Genomic DNA, 13,964 nt, shown 5'->3' with positions numbered 1-13,964 from the left:
CAGGGAGAAATACACTTGCCGTTCAAGTGTCATTCGTCATGTGTAGCTTGGCCCTGAGTCATGAAAGTCTGCTTTCAGTAAATCTTCCTATACCACTCTGATGGTGTGAAGTATGCCCCATTTCACCATTTGCCACTTGATCCCTCCAAACCACACGTACAATGCACTGCAGAATGTGATGTATTGATTCAGCGAAATGCTTAAGCTCATATCCCATCAGTTAAGCACAACAGATGGGAGGAAGTTCCCTCTCTGGTATCTGTTTAATCGACTGAGTGATGAGAACATGAAAAACAAGCTCTTCACCCTTTTTAGGGATGCTTGATCACCTACTAGTTCAGCTCACATCCTGTTTACCAGTCTCTTTCAAGAAACCAAATTTTCCATGATCAGTTCAACTGTTTGTTAACCAGCTTGTGAATGTTTACCAAGGTGCTTCTCTGTATTCCTTCCTCTCAGTGCAGTGCATCACCACCAGCTTTTCCCGCAGACATGACCATAGTTATCCCTGGATTTTTTTTTAGAAACTGGCAATCGGTATTGCTCTATTGCAATAATCAAATAATAATCAACATTCTACCAAATGTATTGCCATGATTCAAAAGTACTTTAATTTCTTTACAAAATAAGACTCTAACCCATTTTGTTGCAGAGTTATATGAGAAAAGGTGTAGGGAGAAGAGAAGGGAATAAAGACTTTTTTTAAAAAAAAATGAAAGCTTGGACTTCAGTGATCATGGCGATACATTGGAAGAATGTTAGATTGTAATAGTGCAGTAGTGATTTCTCATTGCTCTGCTCCAGAAGGCTTCCTGTGGCATGGCAGAGGAAAAATGGAAGGAAAATGACAGCTGTCTGGCTAATTCCACATGGCTTACCTGAAGCCGGGACGTTGCGGAACATTGAGGATCATGCCGGAAAAAAACGCAGAAGAGCGTTTTCTCGCGCAAAACTCGCACAACGTCACACAAAACTCGTGTGAGAAAACGTAATCTTCTGTGTTTTTTCCGTCATGATCCACAATGTTCTGCAAAGTTCCAGCTTCAGGTAAGCCATGTGGAATTGGCCTCTGTGTGGAATCAGCCAGACTTAAATCAGTCATAACTAAATGCTGTACTTAGATAATGGCTGTCAAACTGCTAAGATCAGTAGAACTTTGCACATGCACAATTTTGGAAAACACCTAATAAATTAAAAAAAAAAATCCAACTAATAAATTAGAAAAAAGAATTGGCTCACACCTGATCATTTCATTCAAAAATGATAAGTTCAAGATCAAATATATAGGACACAAAGAAAATTTCAGAAAAATTTCTATGCATGTACACAGTATTCCACCACAACCCAGAGCAGAAGATATACAAGTTCTTCATTTCCCCCTCTTTATCATCTGCTCCCTTTTGTTCAGATCAGGTCTTATCATAGTGATGTAGCATTTAGGGAAAAAAATACAACTCAGTACTCCAGCACTGGAGGCCAAGATGGAGAAGATCTCCACGGCCACCATATACTTCCCCTTTGTGCTCAGGTAGGTCGGAACAAAGGACAGCCAGACCGTGCAAAACAGGAGCATGCTGAAGGTAATAGACTTGGCTTCCTGGAAAGTGTCTGGTAACTTCCTGGCAAGGAAAGCCACAACAAAACTGACAAAGGCCAGGAAGCCCATGTAGCCCAGGACACAATAAAACATGATGTCTGACCCTTCATTGCATTCCACTATGATTTCTCCCCTTACGGAGTGCATGTTAAGATCAGGGAATGGGGGGAATTTGGCCAGCCACATGCTGCAAAGAACAACCTGAGTTAAGGAGCAGGCAAGGACAATGGAGGTTGTCAGTTTTTTCCCCAACCATTTCCTCATGCTGGATCCAGGCTTGGTAGCAAGAAATGCGAGAACTACAGTGAGGGTTTTGGCCAACAGACAAGAGACAGCCGCTGAGAAAACAATGCCAAATGTCGTTTGTCGAAGGAGGCACGTCGCCTTCTCGGGTCGGCCAATGAAGAGTAGAGCACAAAGGAAGCAAAAGAGGAGGGAGATAAGAAGAGTGTAGGAGAGATGCCGGTTATTGGCTTTGATGATGGGTGTGTTGTGGTACTTCATGAATATTCCGAGCACCAAAACTGTGATGAAAGAAAAGGAGAGAGAAAAAATGGACAAGCTGGTCCCCAAGGGCTCCTCATAAGACAAAAAGGTTATAACTTTCGGAAGGCACAGATCCTGTTTGTCATTTGGGTAATGATCTTCCGGACATTGAAAACAGTTGCCCAGATCTGGAAAATAAAATATCTTTTTTTTTTTGAAGTTATACTTGGAAGACAATCAGTAGATAATCTCAGTAATCACTGCTTTACATTACAAGACGCTGATTGAATGTTCCTCACTCAAAACATGACATGGGCTGCTTCCACACACGTTGGATAATCCACTTTCAATACTCTTTAGTCAACATTTGAAACTGATTTTCCATGGCCATTTCCACACACGCTCAATAATGCACTTTCAATGCACTTTCACAATCCTTTAGAAGTGGATTTTTTGTTCCACACATGGGCTGTTTCCACACACGTTGAATAATCCACTTTCAATACGCTTTAGTGAACATTTGTAACTGATTTTCCACGTGTGGAACAAAAAATCCACTTCTAAAGGATAACTAAAGTGCATTGAAAGTGCATTATTCAACATGTGTGGAAACGGCCATGGAAAATCAGTTTCAAATGTTCACTAAAGAGTATTGAAAGTGGATTATCCAATGTGTGTGGAAGCAGCCTGTGTGTTGAACAAAAAATCCACTTCTAAAGGATTGCGAAAGTGCATTGAAGTGCATTATTCAACGCATGTGGAAATGGCCATAATTTACATAGTGTTCTCTTGAAATTTGCTATAGGAGGAGCAAATCTAATCCAAAATTTTAGGATCCATGTGATCTCAGTCTTGTCACTGAGAATTTCTTTTCTACCTAGGTGGCTCAACATGGGAGTAATCACGACCACTATCTCGTTAGGATGTAGTGTAATCCTTGATCCGGTTCAGTTAAATGAGGTACTATGCATATAAAAATATATTCTTGTCTCAGACTTATCAACAATCACCAGTGAAGCATGCAAAAAAACCCCAAAACCACTTTTCAAACAGTGGTAGTGCATATACATCCCGATACCCAAGTGTTTGATCATGGTAAAAAAATGTTTGCATGTTATACACTTTGAGTCTTACCATTCTGGTTTGAAATCTTTCCTTCTGGACATGGAAGGCAATCATAGCAGCAATAGGGCTTCCCTTCTTTCTTTCTTTGATTATATCCAGAATGGCACTCCTCAGTACACTGAGAAATGGACTGAACCTGTCCAGAAATTCATTAAATGATGCACATTAATCATTTTAGATATCATAATAAAGCCATATGCTGTATTTTTGATACAGCTCAGTATAGCTGCTAAGACAGAATTAAGCACCCTCAGATGTATTATAGAACAATTCTGATTGCAAACATGCTCTCTGATCCAGATGAGGCAGATCTACTTGGCGTAGGTGAGAGTATGGAGGGAAGAGATAGTTGGGAACTGTGAAGTTAAGCTAAGAATAATTCAGGGATATTGCATCTCTCTGGTCAGTCTAGAACTTGACTGATATTAGCATTGCATAAAGTGCTGATGCTCTGCTGCATTTTTTCCCCATTTCATAATTTACATTTTCCTATTTTCACAGTTTTTGTTCCCATTTCTGCTGATGTGTAGGATCTCTTTTTTAAAATACCACTTTAAATACTATATTAACTCAATTTTTATATTATACACAACTGATAGAGAACACTGTTACAAAGCTGAAAATTGGAGAGGAAATTCACATTAAACAGAAGCAAAACCAAAAGAGGCATTAGGAATATTAAAATATCAGAATTAGAGAATTTGACAGCATCCCAATTCTCAATTAATCAAAATTTCAAATGGCGCAAAAACATAGCTTCAAGAGAGAAATTGATTTGTCATGTAATGTTGGAACCAACACCACGACTGCAACTCTTTGATAAAGATATTGGGGGGAAAGCAACTTTATCACACCAGTTGCTTCTATTATTAAAGTTCAGGTTTTTAATGTAAATTCAGCCTGTCTTTTGTGTAGATGGTCATAACTAGAGATGGGCACAATCCGCATTACGATCCAAAAAACCCCATGATAATGGTGATTGTGCGATCATGAATCAGCACATCGTGATCGGCCACAGCCAACGATCCATTGATTGGGAGGGGGGCTGGATTGGGGCTGGATCGTGCTCGGATCGGGAAGCCAGACACTCAGGCGCCAGCAATCGATTCCCCTGGCAATGGAGCCAGGGGAATGCCTCAGCTTCTGTCATCTTGGAAACCCGAATGGAAGCCCAGCTTTCCTTAATCAGCAGGGCTTCCTTCCAACCACGGAGCAGCAAAGCAGTCACCAGTTGGGAGAAGACAGCCTGGTGAGGGAGGGGGAAGGGGGTGTTCTGTAGCCACGGGCACTCCAATCTCATCCCTGCAAACCCTGATAGGCAGCTCTGACAGCCAAACACAGATGGCCAAACGCAGATGCCACCGGCATCACCCACCGTTCCTGTATCACTGGGAACAGTGGGGTGCCCCTCCGCTTTTGCCTCCACGATCCACAGATTGGGAATGGGAGATGATCAGTGTGGATTGTTTATTAGGGATCGTCACTGGCGCCAATCCACAATCAGCTGGATCGTTAATTTTTTTTGGATCGTGCCCATCTCTAGTCATAACATCAAATGGTTTGTAATTTATACAACTTTGAAGGGAATTTTGGTGACTTAGAGAACAATCCTAAATAGAGTTATACCTTTCTAAGTCCATTGCATTTGATGGAAATGAGTACATAACTCATTCACTTATTAGAAAACAACATACATAGTAAAGATAAGCACAAACCAAAATATGAACCAAAGTTCAGCACAAAACAGGCCGGGTCATGATTCATGAACTGGCAGTTTGTCAGAACCCGGTTGTGACAAACCGCCATAAACTTTAGGGCAGTTTGTTTGGTTTACTTTTCAGTTTGTCACTGCAGACAGCTTGGTGCCGATCAATCAGTTTCCTAGGCAATGGGGGATGGGCTTTCTGCAGACCTTCTGCTGACCCAGAAGTGACCTTCTGCTGACCCGGAAGTGGTGATTTGCTGGCCTGGAAGTGCCATTTTTACGAACCAAATGAACCTGTTCACAAACCAGGGCAGGTTTCTGAAAGTTTGTGGTTTGTGATTCATGAAATGTGATGAACTGTGAACTGCATGGTTCATTTTTTTTCTGGTTCGTGCCCATCCCTAATACATAGTAAAGAGCAATTGAGTTCCAACATCTGACTGCTTGCACTTCGAGTTGAAAATAATAGGTTCAATTTGTCTCTCTGGCAGCATACAAAAACCAGGAAAAGAGTGAAATCTATCCTATGGAAACACAGGTTCAAAATGCCACACACACACACACACACAAACCAGAGGTAACTACAATATCAGAGGAGCATTCTAAATCATTGAAGAGAAGCTAAACACTGTTCCCTAGCAATCCTTCCTCAAAATTCAAACCAGCAGCTGCAATTTTTACTATCTTTTTTAAAGTGTAGAAGATGAATATTGCACCTTATCTAGCTCTTCCACAACAAGAATTTACTCAGTGCCTAAACAGGGAACGATTTTTAAACATTGGGAAAATGGTGATACACATTCAAAACGTGTTTGGCTCCTACCTGGTTGAAGATACTGGGCCACTGGATGGCATCCTCAGATATGGTGAACACATTTTCTGAGGGAGCATCTGGTTCGATCCTTCCAACTTTGACTCTAAGAAAAGATTGGTTTGGGAATGTCACCCAGTTAACAACATCGAATCCAGATATGAATTCCCCATTTTGGTCAAAGGAAATTTTATCTCCAGCACTGTTGTTGAAGGAGATGCTTCTCAGAAAATGGGGGAGCTAAATTGCAGTAGAGGAAATCATGAGTTTTTATTTTAAAAGACATGTGCAAAGATTTATCTTTGGGTAATCACATTTCACTTGACAAAACAACACAGGCAAGAAGAGACTCAAAAGATAAATTAAGACGTGGCTCAACTTGCAGACCACCTTCAGTCACCGGGAAAGGTGACTTATATATTAATTTTAACATATTAATATATTAATATGTTTTAATATATTTAATATGTTTTAATATATTAATTTTTAAACAAATTTATATATATATATATATATATATATATATATATATATATATAACCTAATGCATATGAAACCCAAAAGAGGAAAGAGAATATATAAGAATTTGTTGCAACTAGCCTCTCACTAATGTTGCCAGTTCTTAACTCAGAAAGCTCACATCTCACATTTCTACACCACCTGCAGCAATGAAGAAGATTGGATTCACCATGCTTCATGCCATGCTCTTCCCCTGGCCCCATTACCCACCTTTCATTCTTGATTTCTGCCACAAAATCGAGTAGGAGGGCAGCCCAGATCAGAGCATGACTGAGACAAAAGAGTCCTATTTCTGCCCTCCTTGCCCCGAGGCATTCCCCTCTTTAGTAAGGCCATGCCCAGATGTATGGCTGAACTTGAGGTGTGACGAACCCCAGCAAAGTGAACAAAAAGGGCTTTTGACCTTAAAGGATTAGCATTGTTATTCTTAAGAAAAGGTAATGATAAGATAGATGGGATAATGAGTTTTTTAAAAAAAATTAAGATAAGGAATAGATACAGGTTTGAATTCTGCATGTGTTGTTTATCTGAAAATATATATACTAAACAGTTTTAATTATTATTCTAACACCTTTAAAGGTTATGGTTTTTGTACTCTGTACTTTAATAATCCTTGTAGCACACAGCTTCGTATTTGTTTTAATTATCCCCTTCCTTTATCCCTCTTTTTTCGGTATTCCCTTTTTGGTATAATAAAATGTTTTTAAAGAAAGAAAAGGGATTTGAAACAAATATAGCACGTGACTAATAGGAGTGGCATTATAAAAATGGGGCAGAATTAATACACAGTAATATTCACAAAGAAGGAATATGGCCCGGAAACAACAAAGCTCCCTTATGTGACTGCCTGATGGGATTCTCATTCTTAGGCCACATTCACCTTGCTGTAGGTGAGGTTAGGTTGAGTGTGATAGGTGGGGGTACTGAGGTGGCAGGAACATAAGGGGGGCATACTTGGCTGATAGCATCACTTCTGGCATGACTCAGAAGGAATAGTGTTGCAGTAGGGCCAATTTTTTACTGCCTGGGCAAATGCATAACGTTTTTGCCTTTTGTGGCAGATGGGCTTCCTCATGGCCTCCAAGCAGCTCCTTCTTCAGCCTTAGGCCCAGGATCATGTCTTGACAGACTAGAATTTTTCTAATTTTTCTATGACAGACTACCCTAGCTTTGCAAATAATCAGGGCTTTTTTCTGGGAAAAGAAGTAGTGGGACTCAGTGTGTTGCCCTCGGAGAAAATGGTCACATGGCTGGTGGCCCCGCCCCCCGATCTCCAGACAGAGGGGAGTTTAGATTGCCATCCACACCACAGCCTCTGTCTGGAGATCAAGGGGTGGGGCCACCAGCCATGTGACCATTTTCAAGCGGTTCCGGAACTCCGTTTCACCACATTCCAGCTGGAAAAAAGCCCTGCAAATAATGATCTTTCACACCATTAGACGTAGTAATCCTGGTAATAGTGAAAAATCATAGTCTAGCCAGACAAGGAATATTCAAGTCCACAATAATCTTAACTTGAGCAAGAACTTTAGTGAATGACTGTTATATGGCAGTTGTTCTTTGATGCCTAACCTCCAGACAGAGTTATAATCTGTTGCTCTAGACAGATATGGAGAACCCTTGTAGGGTTCCACAAATCATAATCTTATCCCCCATGTAATTCAACTTCTACGTAAAGACTTTAGGAGAACTTTAGGGTGTCATGCAGATGACACCCAGCATATATCTTGTTATCCAAATATCCTGGTGATGCCATACAGGTACAGCTTGGCAGCTGTTGTGAACTGACTGAAAGCACACAAATTGAAATTGAATCCAAGGCTTTTGGAGAACTCATTTGTAGCTATGGCTTTAATATTCAGATGACAATTGAAATTGAAGCCAGACAAAATGGAAGTGACATTGGTTGGAAAAGCGGAGATCCTGAAGTCCGTTGTGCTTCTGACCTTTGATGGGGTTCAGTTGACCCTGACTGACTCAGTTAAGAGCCAAAGGATTATACTAGATCCAGCACTACTGCTAGAGAAGCAAGAAAATGCAGCCGCAAAAAAGGCCTTCTTCTAACTCAGGTTAGCCTGAAAGATGGCCCCCTATCTTGACACAGCCTATCTGGCCACCTAGATTTATAGCACAGTAACAAGGTGACTATAATACTGGAATGCATTCTGCATAGGCCTCCACTCAAAGCTGACTCAGAGAATCCAGCTGGTGCAGAACGCTGAAGCTTGTTTACTCTACATATTACATATGTAGAGCATACATATTACTCCCATTCTGCAGTCACTCCATGGGCTTCCCATCAGTTACCAGGCTCAATTCAAGATTATGAGTATCACATTCAAAGCCCTTTATGGTCTCAGCCTCTCATAACTCTGCAAATACCGCCATAGCATCTTGGTTCATCTTAACAGGTCTACCTACAGAAGCCACCCTGCAGTTGGGTAAAATCAACAGCTGCCACACATGTGCTTTCTCGGTGGTTGCCCTCACCTTATGGAATGGTTTGTCTGAGGAGGTCAGGAAAGCTTCCACTCTCCTGGCTTTCCAGAAATTATGCAAGACTGAATTATTCAGGAGGGATTTCTACCCAGATCATAGGGATGTATTGTAAGAAGTCACTCAGGCACATGCATTGGTACTGACAGGGACGATATGCCACTCTGTTGGATATTGTCTGCCTACTAGTGAGTTTCCAGATTGCTAAACATGCCATGTAAATTAGTAATGCTTGATTTTGAAAGATTTCATTTCTATGCTTTGGCTTTATGCTTGTTTTTTTTTAAAAAAATTGCTATTATACCTTATTGTATGTGTTTCCCTGAATGTCCTGACTGTTCTTCATTATTGTGCTTTGTTCAATGACTGTCCTAGATGTTGACTATATTGTATTCTCACTTGTGCTATGTTATCTTTCTTGGATCTCAGTGAGAAATGTGGATTACAAACAGCCAGCCAGCCATCCAGGCAGGCAGGCAGGCAGGCAGGCAGATTTCTCAGGATGTTACCTGCCACAGCTGCCAATTTTGACGTGTCCCTTCCCCTCCATCCTTCCCAGGTACATGCTTGGATTTCGATGAATGCATGGCATGCAAAGCATGTGCCACTGCGTACACCGCGTTGTAAGTGCTGTAGCTGTGGGCAGTCATGCTCATTTCAAAGACAGAGCTAGGAAGGGCCTCCAGCTTCTCAGTCCCTGTGCACATTTCTTCAACATTCTTGTCTAACACAGTGCAGATTCCCCTAACCTTTCTGTCAGGAAAGAAGCAGTTAAATGCATGTTCCCAGAAGTCCCCGATAAAACCATCCACTTTTTGAATGGAAGGGTGTCTGAGACAGAGAAATTTCTGGAATCCTAGCATGTCCTTGGAGTGAACTGCAAAGGATAGGGCACCATGGATGAAGTCTACGTCCCAAAGTCTTTGACAGGCATCTGACGTGAAGTCCATCTGGGCTGTCATGATCCAGACTTTACCTTTTGTCTTCACTGGTAACTCCTCAAATTCTGCATAATGGAGTAAACTTCTCAACCTCATTGTGGTCTGAAATTCACCATGAAAAACCACCACAGTAGCAGTGCTTCTCATGACAATGTGGCATAGCTCGATTTCTTCATTTACGTATTTTGTGATGTCAATAGTGGAACTCATTTTTGGTAATGATTGTATGAAGTCAAAGCAGATTCCATTTTGGGAAAACATGGGAAGTACATTATGTATAAATGTTTTTTCAATGTCGACATCCAGATAAATCACTCCAATCCATACCCACCGGAAATACCGTAATAACCGGAGAAGGCCAAAGTACTGATGAGCCCCATTGGGGAACATCCAGTGGAAGAAAACATCTTCTGCTTTGTTGTTCACATCTGGAGTAGAACCATAAATGAGCTAAACAGAAGAGGAGGGGGGAAAGGTGAAAGAGAGCAATATTTCCTAAATATTTGTGTTTGTATTTAGCTAAACATTTGCAAAATACAGTGCTTCAGAACAGCTGTCAAAGTGATGGAGATTTCTGCAAGTCTTTATTGAGCATTTATGAACCTGGAGGGTTTTTTTAAAATTGCAGTTTATGTCAGTGGAATATTTATGTCAAATATAAAACAGTTAGAATCCCTGGATAAGAGTCAGAAGACGACATGGAATAGAACAGACTTAGTCTCATGCTGGTCTCAACAATGCTTCATGGCTGAGTGATGCACAGGGCTTAGGAGAACAATGGAAACCGCACCAAGGAAGAGCAGTTTCCATTTGTGTACTTTTTGGATGCCTGTTGAGAAACTTGCCGTAAAGATTGCCCAGTGTGATTGGCTTGTTCTCACTCTATGAAGCAATATGAAAAACACGATCAGGAAAAAAAAATGATAAAAACGATATTCTTCATCATTGCTTTCATCATTGCTTTCATATTACATATTTGCAAATAAAGTGTGTGATTTGAAGTCTGTTTTGATCTTTCCTTATAGCAGCTACTTCAGCTTATACATCAAATATTCTGAACTATAATGCTTGAGATGAGCTCCCCAAAACACATTACTCTTTGCTGAATATGGCACATATTTTACACCCATATCTAAACTATGATGTCTTACAGACAGCAGTTTCTCAGTTTCAGAGGAGTTTGAAAAGATGCATCTAATGTGTTATCATCTCGAGGACCAAAGATCTGAAGGTGAAGAAAAAAGCGACTATATTGTCGAAGGCTTTCATGGCCGGAGGACAAGGGTTGTTGTGGACACTGAGAGATCTCTGTCTTTTGGTGCTACACCTCTGAAGATGCCAGCCACAGCTGCTGACGAAACATCAGGAACTACAATGCCAAGACCACGGCTATACATCCCGGAAAATTCACACCAATCAAAAAAAGAGGCTGTTGAAAGGGACAGTGAATTGAATCCAGCCAACTTTTTAACTCAGTCTCAACAAATTCTATCCTTTCCTACATCTCCCATCTCACCACTCGTAGCTTCTGTCCTTGCAGATCCCATGAACCCCAATAGAACCTTCCTTTGTCACAAGCAGAAAATCTGGCTTGATCAAACCCAGCTTTGTAATGGTGGGGGTGGGGGTGGTGGAGGTCTTTAATTATACTCACAGATTTTGCAACTGACTTCAGCATTCTAGCTGTGACAAAATACTATGTCCTGACGGTAATAGAGGTCAGCTGGTATTACCCAAGACTCTAGATGGGGTCCAACCACTTTTCTGCTGCTTAATATGGGAGGAGGAGTCCCATACATCATCAAAACTTCTGTACTGGGAATCATGAGAATGATTTGGTCAAAGTCAAAATCTGAAGTAAAGAGGAGAACTGGATAAGACTGAGTGAAAAAGCTGCCTGGATCCCACTTGTGTTAAAAAAGATTTAAAAGTGACCATGGGGCTATGAAGTTCAACATATCTGTAAGCAGGAAGTAGCCTAGAAAGTCCAACACAGCCATGTTTAACTTCAAGAGAGTCAAGTTCTCAGAGTCAGAGGGTCCAACCTCTGCAGAATGCATTGCTTGGTGGTTGTGAAAACTTCCACACTGGGGCCAAAATTACCAATTGCATATCTATGCTGATGGCATCTGGACAAACAATGGCAGACCAGTTGACTTAGAATGCAACGGCATTCAAAAAGGTAAATTCCATGCTTGGGATTGTAAGGAAAGGGGTGGTAATAAAACTGCCACTACAATACTGACTTTTGCGAGTGCCTGGTGCAGCCTCATGTGGAATACTGCTTTATAGTTCTGCTGCCACATCTCAACAAAGATGCTGAAGGGCTGGGAAAAGCACAGAAAAGAGCCACCAAATGCTAATGCAAGTATTTCTCTGACTAATTTGTCACTAAAAAATCCTCCATGCTCCCAGGTGCTGGCATTTCCCTTTCTCATTCTTCTTTCATCCCTACAGTCTTTTGTCATTTCAAATTCTCAGAGACAGGTAAATTGACCCTTTACAATAGACCTTCCTCAAAAGCATCAGTCCTTTAATCTCACCAAAACATGAAACTCATAGTCATAGGAACAAACTAAACGGTTGGTAGTTCTGTGACAATCATATGGAGAAATGTAACTTTTAAACCTTGATTTATTCCAATTCTGGTTCCTTCCATCTAATTCCATTCCATTCTATTGGTAGAGATCAGGAGATGTTCTGCTTTCTCATTTGGGGAGAAGGGGAATTAAAAACTGATTAAAAAAAAAACATTGGACAATTATTCCAATAACAACAACAACAACATTTGATTTATATACTGCCCTTCAGGATGACTTAACACCCACTCAGAGTGGTTTACAAAGTTTGTCATTATTATCCACACAACAAAACACCCTGTGAAGTGGGTGGGGCTGAGGGCCAAGCTACACATGACGAATGACACTTGAACGGCAAGTGGATTGAGTGGAGGGCAAGTGAACAGAGAGAAATACACTTGCTGTTCAAGTGTCATTCGTCATGTGTAGCTTGGCCCTGAGAGAGCTAGAAGCTGTGACTAACCTAAGATCACCCAGCTGGCTTCAAGTGGAGGACTTAGGAATCAAATTCCGTTCTCCAGATTACAGTCCCATGCTCTTACATTACATCAAACTGGCTCTCCAGCGTGCAAATGCCTCATTCTATTTGAAATGGTATAGGTATAGACTGAAGTGGTAGACTGCAGGAAAAACGCTACTTCATTTTGATGTGTACATTAGATTTTCATAAACCTAAAGTAACGTATGAACATAGTTTCAATAAATATGGTGATGTTCTCCAATCCCATACTGGTAGCCTATACATGAGTGAATGAATACACACAAGCTATTTTTTTCCATCAGACTTCTGAACAAACTTACAGAATTGTGTTTCTTCATCTGAATCAAGCAAGGTATCCTTTTGCACTTTAATCACACCTTTTCTGTCATCAGACCTCAAATAGTGTGCCTCAAAGCTAAGGGAAGTAAGGATAATTTCTTCACACATGCAATGAACACATCTTACTTGTGGAATCTTGTACATGCACAGGATGGTTGCCATATGAAGATAGATATTGGAGTTGGGTCCCCCAATAACCGCTACTGGATTGTTCTGTGTGTCACATTTATAGTTCGGGATGAATCTGTCCTGTGTGGAGAGAAGTTCCATGGAGGCTTGAATGGTCTGGACTGGATGGAAATAGTTGTTATAGATGTCAAATCCCAAGGTGATGTTGGGTAAAAGCTGAGGATTCTCACTGATTTCCTTTACTGCAAATACCAAGGCCAGGATGTGCTGGTAGATCTGAGTCATTACCCTACAATAAGAGTTTTATTCTGCACCACAGTCCATCAGAGTCAGAAAATAACATTAAGAGTGTTGGTGTTAATTCTGCGATTGCTAACAACATCAAAGTAAAATATTGTCTTTCTTGCAGGTGGAACGAATTTTGCTCACGGAGTGCAAAATCCCTGCCCTCCCTCCTGTGACGGCCTGAAATGCCCACCAACCAATTCTATTCCTCAAGTCTCCCCTGTCTCTCAGGAACACTTTTGGAGGGGACATTCCAGACTGTTGTCGGGGAGAGAGGCAAGAACATCATGCTCCGCAATTAGCAATCCTTCTGCTCATGGAAAAACTTGTGAGTTTCTAAGCCATTGTTTTGCCCCAATCCAGGGAAGTATGAAGTTGATTTGAAAGACTCACATAGAATTGGATTTTCTGTAGGTGGAATGAAGCTTTCCTGTCTCCCTCATCTCACTGCAGCCCCCTGACCTCTATAAA

The 13,964-nt window shown here is 41.0% G+C and overlaps 1 protein-coding gene across 1 annotated transcript; it reads right to left on the bottom strand.

The window, feature by feature from the left end:
- Positions 1-1,369: 1,369 nt before the first annotated feature.
- LOC129339695 (vomeronasal type-2 receptor 26-like) lies at positions 1,370-13,493 on the bottom strand. Its single transcript, XM_054994275.1, has 4 exons — positions 13,206-13,493; positions 9,249-10,130; positions 3,218-3,344; positions 1,370-2,271 (listed from the first exon to the last, which is right to left on the bottom strand). The coding sequence occupies exons 1-4, from the start codon at positions 13,491-13,493 to the stop codon at positions 1,370-1,372; spliced, it is 2,199 nt and encodes a 732-aa protein (XP_054850250.1).
- Between the last annotated feature and the right edge of the window lie 471 nt (positions 13,494-13,964).

Source organism: Eublepharis macularius, chromosome 12 (assembly GCF_028583425.1).
Source record: "Eublepharis macularius isolate TG4126 chromosome 12, MPM_Emac_v1.0, whole genome shotgun sequence".
Lineage (NCBI taxonomy): Eukaryota > Metazoa > Chordata > Lepidosauria > Squamata > Eublepharidae > Eublepharis > Eublepharis macularius.
Note: the sequence above shows the minus strand (reverse complement) of the source record. Positions and strands in the feature narration are given on the sequence as shown.

Excerpts from the sequence above, each read along its gene's own strand:
- LOC129339695 (XM_054994275.1), bottom strand. The coding sequence starts at position 13,493 with ATGACTCAGATCTACCAGCACATCCTGGCCTTGGTATTTGCAGTAAAG. Across the intron at positions 10,131-13,205 it reads GCATGTACAAGATTCCACAA|CTCATTTATGGTTCTACTCC; the intron begins GTAAGATGTGTT and ends TCTTCTGTTTAG. Across the intron at positions 3,345-9,248 it reads AAAATTGGCAGCTGTGGCAG|GTTCAGTCCATTTCTCAGTG; the intron begins GTAACATCCTGA and ends ATTTCTGGACAG.